The sequence below is a fragment of the Oryctolagus cuniculus genome, chromosome 9 (assembly GCF_964237555.1).
Source record: "Oryctolagus cuniculus chromosome 9, mOryCun1.1, whole genome shotgun sequence".
In the NCBI taxonomy this organism is placed as follows: Eukaryota; Metazoa; Chordata; class Mammalia; order Lagomorpha; family Leporidae; genus Oryctolagus; species Oryctolagus cuniculus.
The window spans coordinates 110,076,407-110,092,269 of record NC_091440.1 but is presented as its reverse complement, the minus strand read 5'-3'; the positions used below and the strand labels follow the sequence as shown (position 1 = coordinate 110,092,269).

The following is a 15,863-nucleotide window of genomic DNA, read 5'->3' as shown; positions in this document are numbered from 1 at the left end:
GGGGAACGAACCAGCAGATGGAAGACCTTTCTTTCTGTCTCTCCTTCTCTCCATCTGTAACTCTGTCTTGCAAATAAATAATTAAATCTTAAAAAAAAAGAAAAAAAATACCACTGATAATCTCAATACTAAAGGGCAACCACCATTCATCAGTTGTCATGTTTCCTTCTTTCTAATCTTCTAAAATATTTAACACAGCTCAAACCATACCGAATATATAATGCAGTGTCCTGTGTTTTTTCATCTATCGTTGAAAGTACAAGGTTCTCTTAATGTTACTTGGTTTTCATTGGCAGGAGGACTGAAACCAAGTGAAATCGGACATGGAAACTTTGCCAGCTCTTATGAATCTGAAAGTTGGTCTACAGTTACATTTTAGGAATGCAAGTTCAAAAATGACACAGTTGTTCAAAATGTAGGTCATAACTGTGGGCACACATGTCCAGTGTATCTCACAGGCTCCTTTGGAGTAGCTGTGGCCATGGGACTGAAGTCTAGCCACACTAACAGACAACATGTCCAGTGTTAGCCTATAAGAATCGCCATCTTTGCTACATGACTCTTTTCACACCTGGCAGTGAGATGCTATCAGCAATGTGGTCCTTGGGAATGGCAGTGCCACATGCTGCTAACAACCCAAACCCCTGAACTCAGCGTAGGAGAGTCACTTGCTACAAACATCCACCTTCAACATGAGCAAGATATAAACTTCTATTGTCCTGAGTTAAACAGTTTTGAATCCTATTTACAGCTGCAGCCTAGAATACCTTGCCTAATACAACCTTCTCTAATATATTCCCTCATAGTGTGAGAAAGTCTGTGTGTCACAGGATGAAATAACTGCAGAGTGTATTAACTTGTTTAACACTTATTAAGTATCTACATGGTAGGGATTATTCTAGGCATTGCAGTAATGTCAAATGTGCTAAAATTCCTGTTTTTCACCAAGAGTGATACAAACAGGGAATATCTTCTCCAGGCCCACTTTCCATTTCTATAATCCAAGTGTCCACAATACTGCCTACCCATTGGCTTTTAGGTTACGGGTACTCTGGGGTCTCTCACAGGAGGGAGGGAGAGAGAACAGGGTCTTCAGAGCCTGGCACATGCAGCCAGTATGAGGAGAGCTGGCAGAACCAGCTGACTAAGGGCACATTTAGGACAGGCAATAAGGGGGGAAATGGGACTGCTGTTCTCACATGCTCACATGTCAGGGCCCAGAATCTGAACGGAGTTAAATCTCAGAGCAGTCAAATAACTGGGCTTTGCTCATGCCTTGCCAAAAAACACAAGCCTACGTTTCCAACACTCAAGTAATGAACTAGATTCGGCCCTCCTCCAGGATTTCTCTCTGGCTGGACAGTGCTGGTGCAAAGGAAGTGTGAGGCCAGTCCCAAGGAAACAGCCACTGCACCCCTCACAGTCAGGCAAACCAGAATGAGTCCAATCCCCATACATCCTTTCTGTTGCCCTGGGGGCTGGCTGGATTCTTACTGAAAGGGAAGGCTGCCCCTTCAAGGATAAGAGGTGGTAAACTCTAATAATATTGTATTATAAGACCCCAATCTTAAATTCACAATCTGTGAGACAGAAGAGAACACAAAATTTTCTTGAAATGCCTTGTCTCAGTATTTCAGCAAAAAAGAATTTAGGTATCTCAAGGCTCTGGGCAAAATCTGTATTCAAAACAAAACAAAACATTTCCAACTCACTATATAATTTCAAGTCAAGAAAGCAACAACTGCTGCCAGAATACGACTAAAAGCAGCGACAGGACTCCAACAACGCTGTCATTTGCAGGAGCTTCAGTCCAAGCTGGCAAGCAGAGCAACTGTCTCACCTGGCTAATGGTTCATGCTCACCCAGCTTTCAAGTGAAGAAGCTCAGAGTGATCCCGACTCTCTGTGCAACATTGGAAATAACTCACTTAACCTTGATCAAGCTCTCCCCTTGAGGACATACAGTACAGGAAGTTAGGTTAAATACTTAAAAAATGGCTCCAGCAGGGTCTTCAACATGATGGTGCAGTTGGCAGAAAGCCCATCCAGCCCTGCATGCAGGCCCATGAGTGGCAGCTCTCAAATGCCAGCTGAGTGCTTCTGTGTGAACAAGAACTAAACATGAAATGAAGAATTCCAAAGCAGCAGAATGTAGGTCATCTGGTGAGCCAGACTCACCTTCTAATAGCTTGGTCATTAACTAGCAGAAAGCTCGTGGGCAAATCCCAAATAAACCTGAGGGACCGTGGTTTATTTGCGCTTTGAAAAGGGCTGAATAAGAAAAATTCTGGAGTGTCTTCAGAATCCTCTGTAATTATATACCTTTCTAAGGATTGCAACTCTCTCTTGCCTGTAGTTCATCTGACCCCCATCCCCATATTTCATACTGCCTCATGCTAACATGGTATGCTTATCAGGGCACCTAAGGATTAAAACCATAGGGAATACCTATTAAACACCTTTGAGCAAGCATGCAGTAACTTTAACAAAATAAACCTAGGGGTTCGCATTTGGCATAGCAGGTAAGATGCCACTTGAGACATTTGCATCCCATGTCAGAATACCTGGGTTCAATTCTCAGCTCTGCTCTGCATTCCAGCTTCCTGCTAATGTACACCCTAGGAGGCAGAAGGTACGGCTCAAGTAGTTGAATCCCTGCACCCACATGGGAGGTTGAGTTTTCATATCCTAACTTCAGTCTGGCCTACCCCTGGCTATTGCAGGCATTTGGGGAGGGAACCCACGGTTAGGCGATCTTTGTTCTTGGCTTCTCTTTCAAATAAATAAATAAATATTTAAAAATAATTAGATAAACCTAGTAGCTTTATCTTCGTTAAGGTGGTGATCTAGGGCTGGCATTGAGGCACATCTGGATACGTCACCACCTGTGACCAGTACCAGCTGCTCTGCTTCTTGTCCAGCTTCCTACTCACACAACTGGTAAGGTGTCCGAGGATGGCTAAAGTTCTTAGGTTTCTACCACACATGTGAGAAACACAGATGGAGTTCCTGGCTGCTGGCTTCAGTGTGGCCCAGCCCTGGCTGTCGCAGGCATTTGAGGATTGAACCAGTGGATGGAAGATATCTCTGCTTTTCAAATAAATTTGTAAAGAGAACGACAGCGCTTACTCTATGGCAAAGTATGACCCCAGGTACTTTCCACACAGTAACTCATTTATCCTCACAAAATCCACTCTGAGGTGGATACACTGCTATGCCACTGATCACAAAAGGATGAGGTTCAGAAGGAATAACCTGTCCCAAGTCACACGGCTACTTGGAAGTAGGACCAGGATTTGAACTTGGCAATGCACTCAGAACCATTATGCCAAGCGGCTCATGATACCAAGTAAAGGTGTTCCCACCTCAGCTGAGTATTCCAACCTCTCTGTGTTCCCTACCTCACTACTGAACAATCACCATGGTCACTCCCGACAAATGACCTCCCCTCTTCCTCACTGGCCACACTAGCTCTGGGGTGTGTGTGGTCTGGGCCAGGCCCCCTCTCCTCATAAACCTAAGATCGCCCACATGGTTCTAGGTCCCATCCTCTTTTGCTTCCACAGAGACCTTGCTGCTCTAAGAATTCCCTTTTCTCCCTTCATCTCTGATCTTGTCTCTTCTGCTCTTCCCATTGCTTGTATACATGTTCATGTATACCACCTGAAGAAAAAATAACTCTTCTATGATGTTCACAGCTTTGATGTAAGTGTGACCCTGGACAAACTGCTCACCTTCTCTAAAGGTTTCCATTTCTTTATCTTAAAATTGAGAGCAGTTAGTCCGAAGTGTCTTGACTACCTTCTACCTCTGACATTCTATGGGTTTTGACGCAGGGAAGAGGTCTTTGAGTGAGCACACCAACATGCAAGCAAGCTTCTTCATTGTTCACAAAGCCGTCAAGTTAATTTTTTCGAAGATTCTCGAGCTATTCTTCTGCCTACAGTGTTCCCCCCCAAACTTTCTCTGCATTTATGTGCCAAATCCTGATTTTCGTCTAAGCCCCACTTACACCGCATGTACTCCAGGACATCCTTATCCTTAATGCTTACAAAACTTAGAGCCATATCTGAGCAGATACCATTGATCACTCCCATATTTTTTGCTCCATGTACCTCCATTCCCTCACCCAGCCTAAGCACTCCGAGGGCAGGGACAACATCACATTTCTCCGTAACCCTCAAAGGACCTCCCACTAAATGGGTCCCCAATAGTTGCTCAGCAATGCTGGCTGGCTGACGGAGAGATGATCCTAGAACCATTAAGGAAACTAGATCAAGGTATACAAGACGTCTTCAAATGTTTGTCTAAAATGCACATTATCTTTTAATTCCATTTGTCCAGGAACTTTCTGAAGTACCCTTTTACTGCAAGACTGTTTGTGAAGGAACTACCCCCCTTCTCCTCAGGGCTCACAAAATTTACTAACTTTTCATTTGAGAGCATCACCCAAATCTAACAACAGCAAAGGTCAATTCTTTTGAGTTTTTATCTGAACCAGAAATGTGTATAGCTGTTTTCCCCAATACCCGGATTTCTCACTCCTTTCTTTTCCTCCCTTCAATTCACTGAGCCAGTGCTGTGGCTCAGTGGCTTAAGCCACTGCTGGCAATGCTGACATCCTACACTGAAGAGTCCTGGCTGCTCTGGTTCCAATCCAGCTCCCTGTGTGCCTGGGAAGGCATTGGAAAAAGCTCCTGCCACCCAGGAGCCTTGATGGTCCAGAACAGAGTTCCTGGCTCCTGGCTTTCACCTGGCCCAGACCTGGCTGTTGCAGCTATTTGGGGAGTGAACCAGTGGATGGAAGATATTTTTCTCTCTCTCTCACTCTTACTCTCTTTCAAATAAATAAATGAATAAGTCAATAATATTTTAAAAAAAAATATTCTAATTGGCTTGGAATGAGATTTAGATATTAGTATTTTCTTAGAAGTATCTCTGCCATACTGTATTAATTCAAGTGTAACTATTGAATACTTTAAGTATAACAACATTGTGGCTATATTTTTAAATCTTAGAGGAAAAACTAGTAAAATTCAAATAAGGTGTCCATTTGGTTAACAGCATTGTACCAGTACTAATTCCCTCGGTTTTGATGGCTGCACTGAGTTACTGAGATGATACTTTGGAGGAAGAAGCTGTATGGAAGGCACACAGGTAGTCTCTGAGTTATTTCTGTCATCTTTCTCTAAGTGTAAAATTAATTCAAATTTAAACATGTTTTAAAGAATTCCTTATTTTCAAAGATACATAAGCATGTGTTTATGAATGAAACGACCTGTCTTGAATTTACTATAAAATAGATCAGCGAGGGAGAAGGTTAAGAAATGCTTAGAGGCATGTGTGAAGCAGAAGTGTTTGCAAGTTGACACCTACAAGTAGCTAGGTAACGAGTATATGAAGGATCATTTGGCTTCTTTGGTGTAAGTACAAAACTTTCTATCATCTATCCTGGAGGAAAAAAATTTGTAGGTGATTCTACCATAGCTAAGGGCCAAAGAACACGGCCTTAAAGTCTTGAAAATGTCATGTAATGACAAGTTCTGTCTAGCTGTACCACCTACAGAACACTTTACTCAGCTTTCTGACATTGAGCTAGTCAATCTCTTTGTGCCACTCTCCTAAATTATGAAACAACTCATATAGGTTAGGAGACTTCTTAAAAATCTTTTATTTTATTTTAAAGATTCATTTATTTATTTGAGAGGCAGAGCTAGAGAAAGGTAGAGACATAGAGAGGTATTCCATATGCTGGTTCACTCCCCAAATGGCTGCAACAGCCAGAACTGAGCTTATTCGAAGCCAGAAGGTCAGGAGCTTCTTCCATGTTTCCCACATGGGTGCAGGGGTCCAAAGATTTGGGCCATCTTCCACTGCTTTCCCAGGCCATTAGCAGGGAGCTGGATCATAAGAGGAGCAGGCGGGGGCCTGGTGCCTTGGCGCAGTAGGTTAATCCTCTGCCTGTGGCACCAGTGTCCCATATGGGCGCAGGTTCTAGTCCCGGCTGCTCCTCTTCCAATCCAGCTCTCTGCTACGGCCTAGGAAAGCAGTGGAGGATGGCCCAAGTCTTTGGGCCCCTGCACCAGCAGGGGAGACTAGAAAGAAGCACCCGGCTCCTGGCTTTGGATTGGCACAGCCCCGGCCATTGCGGCCATTTGGGGAGTGAACCAACAGACGGAAGTCCTTTCTTTCTGTCTTTCCCTCCCACTGTCTGTAACTCTACCTCTCAAATAAGTAAAATCTTTAAAAATATAAAAAGAAGAGGAGCAGGCAGGACATAAACCAGCACCCATATGGGATGCCAGCACTGCAAGTGGAGGCTTAGCCTACTATCACAGTGCCGGCCATTAGGGGACTTAAAAAAAAAAAGATACAAAGCACCAAAAAGCCTATTAATGGGGTGGGTGTTGTGGTATAGCAGGTTAAACTGCAGCTTGAGACAACTGTATCCCATAAAGGAGTAGCAGTTTGAGTTCTGGTTCCTCCACTTCTTATGCAGCTTCCTACTGGGGCACCATGGAAGGCAGCTGGTGATGGCTCAAGTTCTTGGGCCCTTGTCACCTACATAGTAGATCTGGATTGACTTCCAGGCTCCTGTATTTAGCTTGGCTCAGCCCTAGCTGTTGTAGGCATTTGGGAAGTAAACCAGCAGACGGAAGATAGATCTCTCCCTAACCAATTTACTATTCTAAGATATTCTCCCTGTTGATATCCTAATTAATTTCCCAAGCAATAGTAAAAAATGGTAAAGGCTAATGACTACTATAGCATTTCCCAAAAAGTGTTCCAAAATCCACTACTTCCATAGGATATAAATAGATATGATCTAAAATGAAGGTTCTAAGGTCAAACAGGTTGAAAAGTGGTTTTCTAGGGCCGGCGCCGCGGCTCACTAGGCTAATCCTCCGCCTAGCGGCGCCGGCACACCGGGTTCTAGTCCCGGTTGGGGCGCCGGATTCTGTCCCGGTTGCCCCTCTTCCAGGCCAGCCCTCTGCTGTGGCCAGGGAGTGCAGTGGAGGATGGCCCAGGTGCTTGGGCCCTGCACCCGCATGGGAGACCAGGAAAAGCACCTGGCTCCTGGCTCCTGCCATCAGATCAGCGCGGTGCGCCGGCCGACCGCGCCGGCCGCGGCGGCCATTGGAGGGTGAACCAACGGCAAAGGAAGACCTTTCTCTCTGTCTCTCTCTCTCACTGTCCACTCTGCCTGTCAAAAAAAAAAAAAAAGTGGTTTACTTCACTGAAAGACTCAAAGGAAGTAAGATAATACACACTGTGACTCTAAAGGGAAATGGTGATGGACTATGCCAAAAGTTTGATCTTTATGTGGGACCCATTGTGAGAAAGTAGTGCTCAGGGCCAGTGGTTCCCCAACTCCAGTTATTGAACATGGCATCAATATCATCTGGTAAGCTTATTAAAACAGTGATTCAGGGCAGGTATGTGGTACAGTGGATAAGTCACAGCTTGGGACTCTCATTTCAGAGTGCCTGGTTCAAGTCCTGGCTACACTCCTTCTGATCTAGTTTCCCGCTCATGCATATCCTGGGAGGCAGCAAGTGATGGCTCAAGTACTTGGGTCCCTGGTGCCCATGTGTGTGACTCAGTTTCAGTTTCAGGGTCATGGCTAGAACCTGGCCAAGCCCTGGACATTGCAGGCATTTGGTAAGTGAACTGGCAGATGGGAGATCTCTGTCTCTCTGCCTTTCAAATAAAATGAAAAAAAAAATTTTTTTTTAAAAGGCAGAGTTACAGAGAGAGAAGGAGAGACAGAGATCAATCTCACATTTGCTGGTTGATTCCCCAAGTGGCTGCAATGGCTGGGGCTGGGCCAGGTGAAAGTAAAGAGCCTGGAACTCCATCCTGGTCTCCCAGGTGGGTGGCAGGGGCCCAAGTACCTGGGCCATCTTCCATTGCTTTCCCAAGTGCTTGAGCAGAGTGCTGGATCAGAAATAGAGCAGCCAGGACTCAAACCAGAATCTTATATAGTATATTGGCACTGCAGGTGGCACTTAACCTGCTGCATCACTATGCTGGCCCCAAATAAAAAAATTTTTTGAAGATTCACAGACTGCACCCTAGACCTACTGGGAAGAGGGGAGAACTCAGTACGAAAACTAACAAAAAGCCTAAGTGATCCTGATGCAAGTCTTATTTTGTAGACTATAACACAGTGAAGTAAGTTAATAACACATGAAAGGTCATATCAAGGCCAACTAATACGAAAGACCATATGTAACAGTTTTGTAAATAACAGCATTATAAATGTAAACATTTTATGAAAGTTAAGTACTGAAATGTTAGAGGTGCTGGCAAATTTAAATCCGTCCATATAACTAATGACTACTTCATAATTCCAAGCATGCACTACCTCCAACAGTAAGTGAAAAGTAATTTGCAGTGATCTGCAATCCATCACTTGTGGATTTCTTCACATCCATCTTCTTTCACCAGAGTTAATGACCAAGGTCATTTTGTTAAACAAATCCAGGGAGTGCCATTCACGTAAGTGTTCTTTCCAAGAAAGAGCTCCTGACATTTCCTTTATAAGACACTACTTCAAGGTATCAAGAGTATTAACCCTTCTTGACTGAGCTCTATAGGAGATGTATTTCCTGACTCCTTGGTGCTCCCAGAGCTGTGCCATGCAACACGCTGGTCAATGACACACATGTAGGAGCTTGAAAGAAGTACTTAATTAAGGTTATTAATAATTACATAACATCTGTGCCATGCTCTTTAGTTTACTAAGTACTTTCACCCAATTATGTTGCTTCTTTCTTCAAAAAACCATGGAAGCTAAGTAAGCATAATTGTTTCCCTATATAAAATCAAGAAAAACCACTGAGCTTTGCATGTAATGAGGGAGATGCTAAACGTCCTGCTTTCAAAGAAATGATAACCTACCTGGAAACAAAATACAAATTATACTCAGGAAACAGCTAAAGTCAATTCAAAGATATTATGCTGCTAGAGCAAATTAGTATGGCAAGACTTTACACATACTAATAATGTTTGCCATTTACTAAGCAATTTCACTGCCATTCAACCCTTGGGGTAGGTTACTATTATCAGCCCCATTTTGCACACAAGGAAACTGAAACTAACAGAAGTTAAGCAACTCACCCAGGCAAAAGAGCAGTGACCCAGGATTCAAAATTCAGCTTAGCCTAGCACTGTGAACTGCTCTTTTCATCACATTTTAAGGCTGCGACAAACAATCCCCTCAAAGCAGTGGGAACAAATGTCAGTTCTTAGATAGAGAATGACTATTTCCCATAAAGCCGGGGTCACTGGCTATCCTGCCCAGAAGAAAAGGAGTCAGGAGTTGCAAGGAATCAAAATGAGTCCGCCACAGCATGTTGCTGCACTCCGTACCTCTTTGATTCGTTTAACCAGCGCATTCTGATCAAAAGCCACGGCCTCCGCACACTGATGCAGGTGATCCTGGTAGCGGAGGCAGAGCTGCAGCACCTGCTGAGAATCCAGTTTCTCCAGTTTGGTATTTGTTGGGGAAGTCTGGCCACTCAAAAGCCCTTCAAAAAGGAAAAACACAGAATGAAATAAAATGGAAACTGTTCCTAACTAACTTGTAAATGAAGTAGTTTATTAAGTTCACTGAAGATAGGGTAATCTTGCATCATTTGTTATATGCTAATGACAGTACAACTATCACTCACAAAATGAATTATTTATCAAGTGCTTTAGTCAGTCCTGTGCAGTTTTTCATATCTATAATTGCCCTAGAAAGGTACTGTTAGCTCCATTTTATAGATGAGGAAGCCAAGAAACAGTGAGGTTAAATAACTTCTTTTTAAAAGATTTATTTATACATCTGAAAAAATTACAGAGGGAAAGACAGACACACACACAGAGGGAGGGAGGGAGGGAGACAGAGACGGAGACGGAGACGGAGACGGAGACGGAGACGGAGAGACAGAGACAGAGACAGAGAGATGGGGATTTCCACTGGTTCACTCCCCATATGGCCACAATGACTGGGGCTGGGCCAGGCCAAATCAAGAAGCTAGGAGCTTCCTCTAAGTCTCCCATGTCGGTGACAAGAGGCCCAAGCACCTGGGCCATCTTCTGCTGCATTCCCAGGCCATCATCTTAAGGCTGGATCCAGGGAGCTGGATTGGAAGTGGAGCAGCCAGGACCCAAACCAGCACCCATATGGGACGCCAACATTGCAAGTGGCAACTTAACCTGCTTCACTACAATGCAGGCCTCAACAATAACTTTCCGAAAGTCACACAGTTAATAAATAGCTCCTGGGGGTGCAATGGGTTAAGCCACTGCTTGGGATGCCTACAGTGCCTGAGTTTGAATCCCACCTTTACGTCCTGTAAATGCACACCCGTGGAGATAGCAGGTAACAATTCAAGTTACTTGGGTCCCTGCCACCCACATGGGAGACCAGATGGAGTTCCTGGCTTCAACTTGGCCACCTTTGATTGTTGGGAGCATTTGAGGAGTAAACCAGTAGATGGAAGATCTCTCTTGCTTGCTCTGGCTCTCCCTTTTGTTCTGCCTTTCAAAAAAAATTACATAGAGCCTCTGACCTTATCACATCACTTCAAGGTAATAAGGATATAAATCCCATCATGGTCCCATCATGGTCGACAAGATCAGAAATAATTTATCTAATCCCTTTTCATAATTAAGAGTTTCCAGAGAAAGTGGGAAAAAAAAGTAATAAAATGTGTAAGGAGACTGCTGGAAGGTGATGCTAAGATGGAAAAAATGGCCTGTCAGGTCACACGCCAGAAACTCATTCCTAACATTTTCTTTCAACATCAGTTTAGTTGTAAACTTGTAAAACTCCCTTACACTTCCATAGGGCACTATATTTTTAGCATCATTACCTCACTTTTCTTTAAGGTAAAGTGTGTAGAACAGGATAATTGTTAACATTTACAGAAGAAGTCAACTCAAGAGGCTAAATGACTTGTGCAGACTCGCCAAGCAAAGCCCTGACTAGAGCTGACTGCTGGGGACTGCTCCCTGCCAGGACAGTAGTCTCTGGCTTTCTGGTGCCAGAAACACTTACACTTTGTCAGCAATTACTGAGGACTTCAGAGAGCTTTTGTTTATTAAAAATTAAAACTCAGAAAATTCCTAGATGTTAAAACATTTCCAAATAACACTCCATTGTATGATAACATATTTTTAGAAAAATACTGGGGCCGGCACCATGGCACACTAGGTTAATACTCTGCCTGCAGCATCGGCATCCCATATATGTGCTGGTTCTAGTCCCGGCCGCTCCTCTTCCAGTCCAGCTCTCTGCTGTGGCCTGGGATAGCAGTAGAAGATGGCCCATGTCCTTGGGCGCCTGCACCCACATGGGAGACTGGAATGAAGCACCTGGCTCCTGGCTTCAGATAGGCCATTTGGGGAGTGAACCAACAGAAGGAAGACCTTTCTCTGTCTCTCTCTCACTGTCTGTAACTCTACCTTAAATTTTCTAAAACAAAGTGAGAGAAGGGCTAGTGCTTTGGCAAAGTGGGTAAAGCTGCTGCTTGCAGTGCCAGCATCCCATATGGGTGCTGGTTCGAATCCCAGCTGCTCCACTTCTGATCCAGCTCTTTGCTATGGCCTGGGAAAGCAGTAGAAGATGGACCAAGTCCTTGGGCCCCAGCATCTGCGTGGGAGACCCAGAAGAAGCTCCTGGCTTCAGATAGGCCCAGCTTTGGCCGTTGAAGCCATCTGGGTAGTGGACCAGCAGATAGAAGACCTTTCTCTGCCTCTGCCTCTCTTTAACTCTGCCATTCAGATAAATAAATAAATAATTTTTTTTTAAGTGAGAGGAGTGATACTAGCTTATATTTTTATATCTACTGTATTTTCTGTCTGCTATAATGAAAAAATTCCTGTATTCTCATATATGCTTCTGTATTTAATGCATTGTTACTTCAAGTAACCCCTTGAAAACTCCACTGTACTCTTGTGAGAGAATGAGGATATAATGTCTAAGTATTATTACAAAAATAGTTTTAACCTCAGAGACTCCCTAGCACAGTCATGGGAATTCCAGGGGTCTCCTACCCACTTGAACCACAAGCCAGGCCACGCTGTGTCTCATTCTAGAGACAATGCTGCAGCATAAAGTACATCAAATACTATATAAGACAATAGGACCCACTCTGGGCGTGACCAGGACAACCGCCCACAACAAAGCTCAAGTTGAGAATCCTTCCCCATCCCTGCTCCCCAGCTACTATCATCAAACCCTCACTGTTCTGATATGTTGGAGCTTAAACCAATGTTCTTCCCTCTGGTTCCCCCACCAATGGCTGTATGATTATCTACCCAGTTGGGCTATCAGAGAATCATTGGACACACTCTCAGCTCTGCATGTGGCCTGAAAGAGCAGAGTGCAGGGTAGGAATGCAAGGTGCTCCTCTGCTTCCCCACATTCTACTGCCAGCACTAGGTCCCTCAGCTGACCCTCTACGAGGCTTAACACAGGACAGCACCAGTTGCTCAAATTCAACCTGCCTCCAGGTGGTATCTTTTGGAGAATCTGCTATTGGCAGAAATAAGGGTCTACTTTTTTTAGGATAAAATTTATTTTAGGATAAAGTGTACATTTTATCCCATTTCCCCTAGTTGCAGCACCTTACAGAACTATAGTATAATACCACACTCGGGATACTGACAGTGGTATAATTCACTGATGTCATTCAGATTCACCCCATTCTGCTACACATACTCATGCCTGTTTATTTACTTCTATACAATTTTTTCCACAGGTGGAAGATGTTTCCCCCACCATAGTCAGATACTGCAAAGTTCCATCACCACAAAAGTTTCTGTGTTGCTTTTATAACCATATATAACTCTCTCCCATTTCCCTCTCGATCCTTACACCCTGCAACCACTCCTCTATTCACCATTTTAAAAGGTTTTTCTTTTCAAAAATGCCATATAAATGGAATAAAACAATACATAACCTTTGGAGTTTTTTTTCACTCAAGCTAACAAGTCAGGAAGTCATCTCTTTTACAGAGGTCTCAGTAGTTCACTCTTTCATTTCTGTGTAGTATTCCAGGGTATATATGTGCTAGAGCTTGTTGAACCATTCACTCACTGAAGGACATTTGGGTTGTTTCCAGTTCGGGGTATTACTAACAAAGCTGCTGTGAGCAGTCATATACAGGTTTTTGTGTAAACATACACTTTCCTTTCTCTGGGATAAATGCCCAAAAAATCCAAATGTTGGGTCATGAATATTTACTTGTATCATAAACTGCTGATTTCTCAGAGTGCCTGCACTAATACAATGGGGATTTTTTTTTCAGGCCACTACAATCCCCTCACAAAATCATCAATGGCTGCCTTATCACTGCAATGAACACAGTTTTGGGGATGAAAACTTGGGGGATGATACCAAAAGCTTTTTGCTGTCAATCTAAGATTAAAAGAGCCACCATGGAACAAAGAATGAATGATTCTGTACCATTATAATGGGTTAGTGCAGGACCGGCACTGTGGTGCAGCAGGTTAAACCTCTGCCTGCAATGCTGGAATCCCATATGGGCACTGGTTCAAGTTCTGGCTGCTCGACTTCCGATCCAGCTTCCTGCTAATGTGCCTGAGAAAGCAGTGGAAGATGGCCCAAGTGCTTGGGCTCCTGCACCCGTGTGGGAGACTTGGATATAGTCTTAGGTTCCTGGCTTCAGTCTGGCCCAGCCTGGGCCACTGAAATCATTTGGGAGTGAACCAGCAGATGAAAGATATCTCTCCCCTCTCCACCCCACCTCCTGCCCCTCAGTAACGCTGACTTTCAATTAAATAAATAAATCCTTAAAAAAAAAAAGGTGGGCTACAATTATGCAAAAACCATCAAGACAAAACACTGATGAAATTCAATAATATAAAAATCAAGACTCTTCAAGACAAAAAACACAAGCCAGCGCTGTGGCATACTAGTAAAGCCACTGCCTGTGATGCTGGCATCCCAAATGTGTGCCAATTCGATACCCGGCTGCTCCACTTCTGATCCAGTTCTCTGCTATGGCCTGGGAAAGCAGCAAAAGATGGCCCAAGTCCTAGGGCCCCTGTACCCCCATGGGAGACCCACAGCAAGTTCCTGGCTCCAGACAGATCTAGCTCCAGCCATTTGGGGAGTGGACCAGTGGATGGAAGACCCCTCTCTCTCTCTCTCTTTGCCTCTGCCTCTCTGTAACTCTTTCAAATAAGTTAATATTTTTTTTTAAATTACAAAAACCTGGGGAAATTGCTGGCAATCCATGTCACAAAAGGTAACCTTAATATATTAAGAGCTCCCAGAAATTGGCAAATTAAAAAATTAACATAAGGAAGCTATAAAAGGAAATACCAATGCCTCCACCCCAAGAAAAGATGCACTACCTTGCTCACAAAAAAATAAAAAAAAATTCCACTGCAAGCTTAACTCTCATCTGACAAGTTGGTAAAAACCCAAAAGTATGAACAATCTTCTATAGGTGGAGCTGTGAAGAGACGGGCCTTGCTGACTGTAAGTCACTAACACCTCTGTGGAGAACAATTTGGCATGGACAAGAGCTACAAATGCGCATAGCCTCTGATGCAGCTGGTTTCACTCTCTGCAACTTACACATACATTACCACACAGGCTGTTACGCATAACACGAATACAAGGGGCTACACAAAGTTCTTTAAAGTACAGACTTAGAAAATAAGTTTATGGGGCCAGCGCTGAGCCACAGCGAGTTAAAGCCCTGGCCTGAAACGCTAGCATCACATATGGGCACCGGTTCTAGTCCCAGCTACTCCTCTTCCGATCCAGCTCTCTGCTATGGCCTGGGAAAGCAGTGGAAGATGGCCCAAATCCTTGGGCCCCTGCACCCACATGTGAGACCTGGAGGAAGCTCCTGGCTCCTGCTTTTGGATCGGCGCAGCTCCAGCCGTTGCAGCCATCTGGGGAGTGACCCAGCAGATGGAAGATCTCTCTCTGTCTCTACCTCTCTCTGTAACTCTTTCAAATAAATAAAATAAATCTTTTAAAAAAAAAAAGAAAATAGGTTTATGTTGGTACAAAAAAACTTTTCAATGCCATGCATAGCTTTCTCACACTACACAGCTTTCATGAACTTCTTTTAGTCCCTTTGTGCATTATAGTGATTATGTATATAGCAGAAGGATGGAAATAAATGAAGATTAAAAATTAAAAAAAATGAAGAATAGAATAACAGAGAAAATCAAAACAGAAAACTGATCTTTGAAAAGATAAAACTTGGGGCCAGCGCTGTGACTCACTTGGTCAATCCTCTGCCTGAGGCGCCGGCATCCCATAAGGGCACCGGGTGCTAGTCCCGGCTGCTCCTCTTCCAGTCCAGCTCTCTGCTGTGGCCTGGGAGGGCAGGATGGCCCAGGTGCTTGGGCGCCTGCACCCGTGTGGGAGACCAGGAGGAAGCACCTAGCTTCTGGCTTCGGATTGGTGCAGCGCCAGCCGTAGCGGCCATTTAGGGGGTGAACCAATGGAAGGAAGACCTTTTTCTGTGTGTCTCTCTCTCATTGTCTATAACTCTGTCAAATTAAAAAAAAAAAAAAGAAACGAAAAGATAAAACTTTTGCTAGAGGAACTAAGAAAAAAAAGGGGAACAACTCAAATCAGTAAAATCAGAAATTAAAGTGGGAACACTACAGATCCTACTGTTAGTAAACAGGACTTTGAGTTTTATGCTAACTGTACAACAACAGACTAGATAAAGAACAAATTCCCATAAATACAGAACCTACCAAAATGCACCCACAAACACAAAAGAACAAATTCCTATAAATACAGAACCTACCAAAATGCACCCACAAACACAAAATCTGTATGGATCTGTAACTAGTAAGGAGACTGAAAAAATA

General features: G+C 43.8%; 1 protein-coding gene across 3 annotated transcripts in view; it reads right to left on the bottom strand.

Annotated features, from left to right (window-relative positions):
* The window catches only part of BORCS5 (BLOC-1 related complex subunit 5), a 111,867-nt gene that overhangs the window by 19,859 nt on the left and 76,145 nt on the right, over positions 1-15,863 (bottom strand). For all 3 annotated transcript variants that reach the window (XM_008259614.4, XM_002712665.5, XM_008259615.4), the window contains exon 3: positions 9,375-9,532. In XM_008259614.4, coding sequence (XP_008257836.1) covers positions 9,375-9,532 — 158 coding nt within the window. The remainder of the gene's footprint in view (positions 1-9,374; positions 9,533-15,863) is intronic.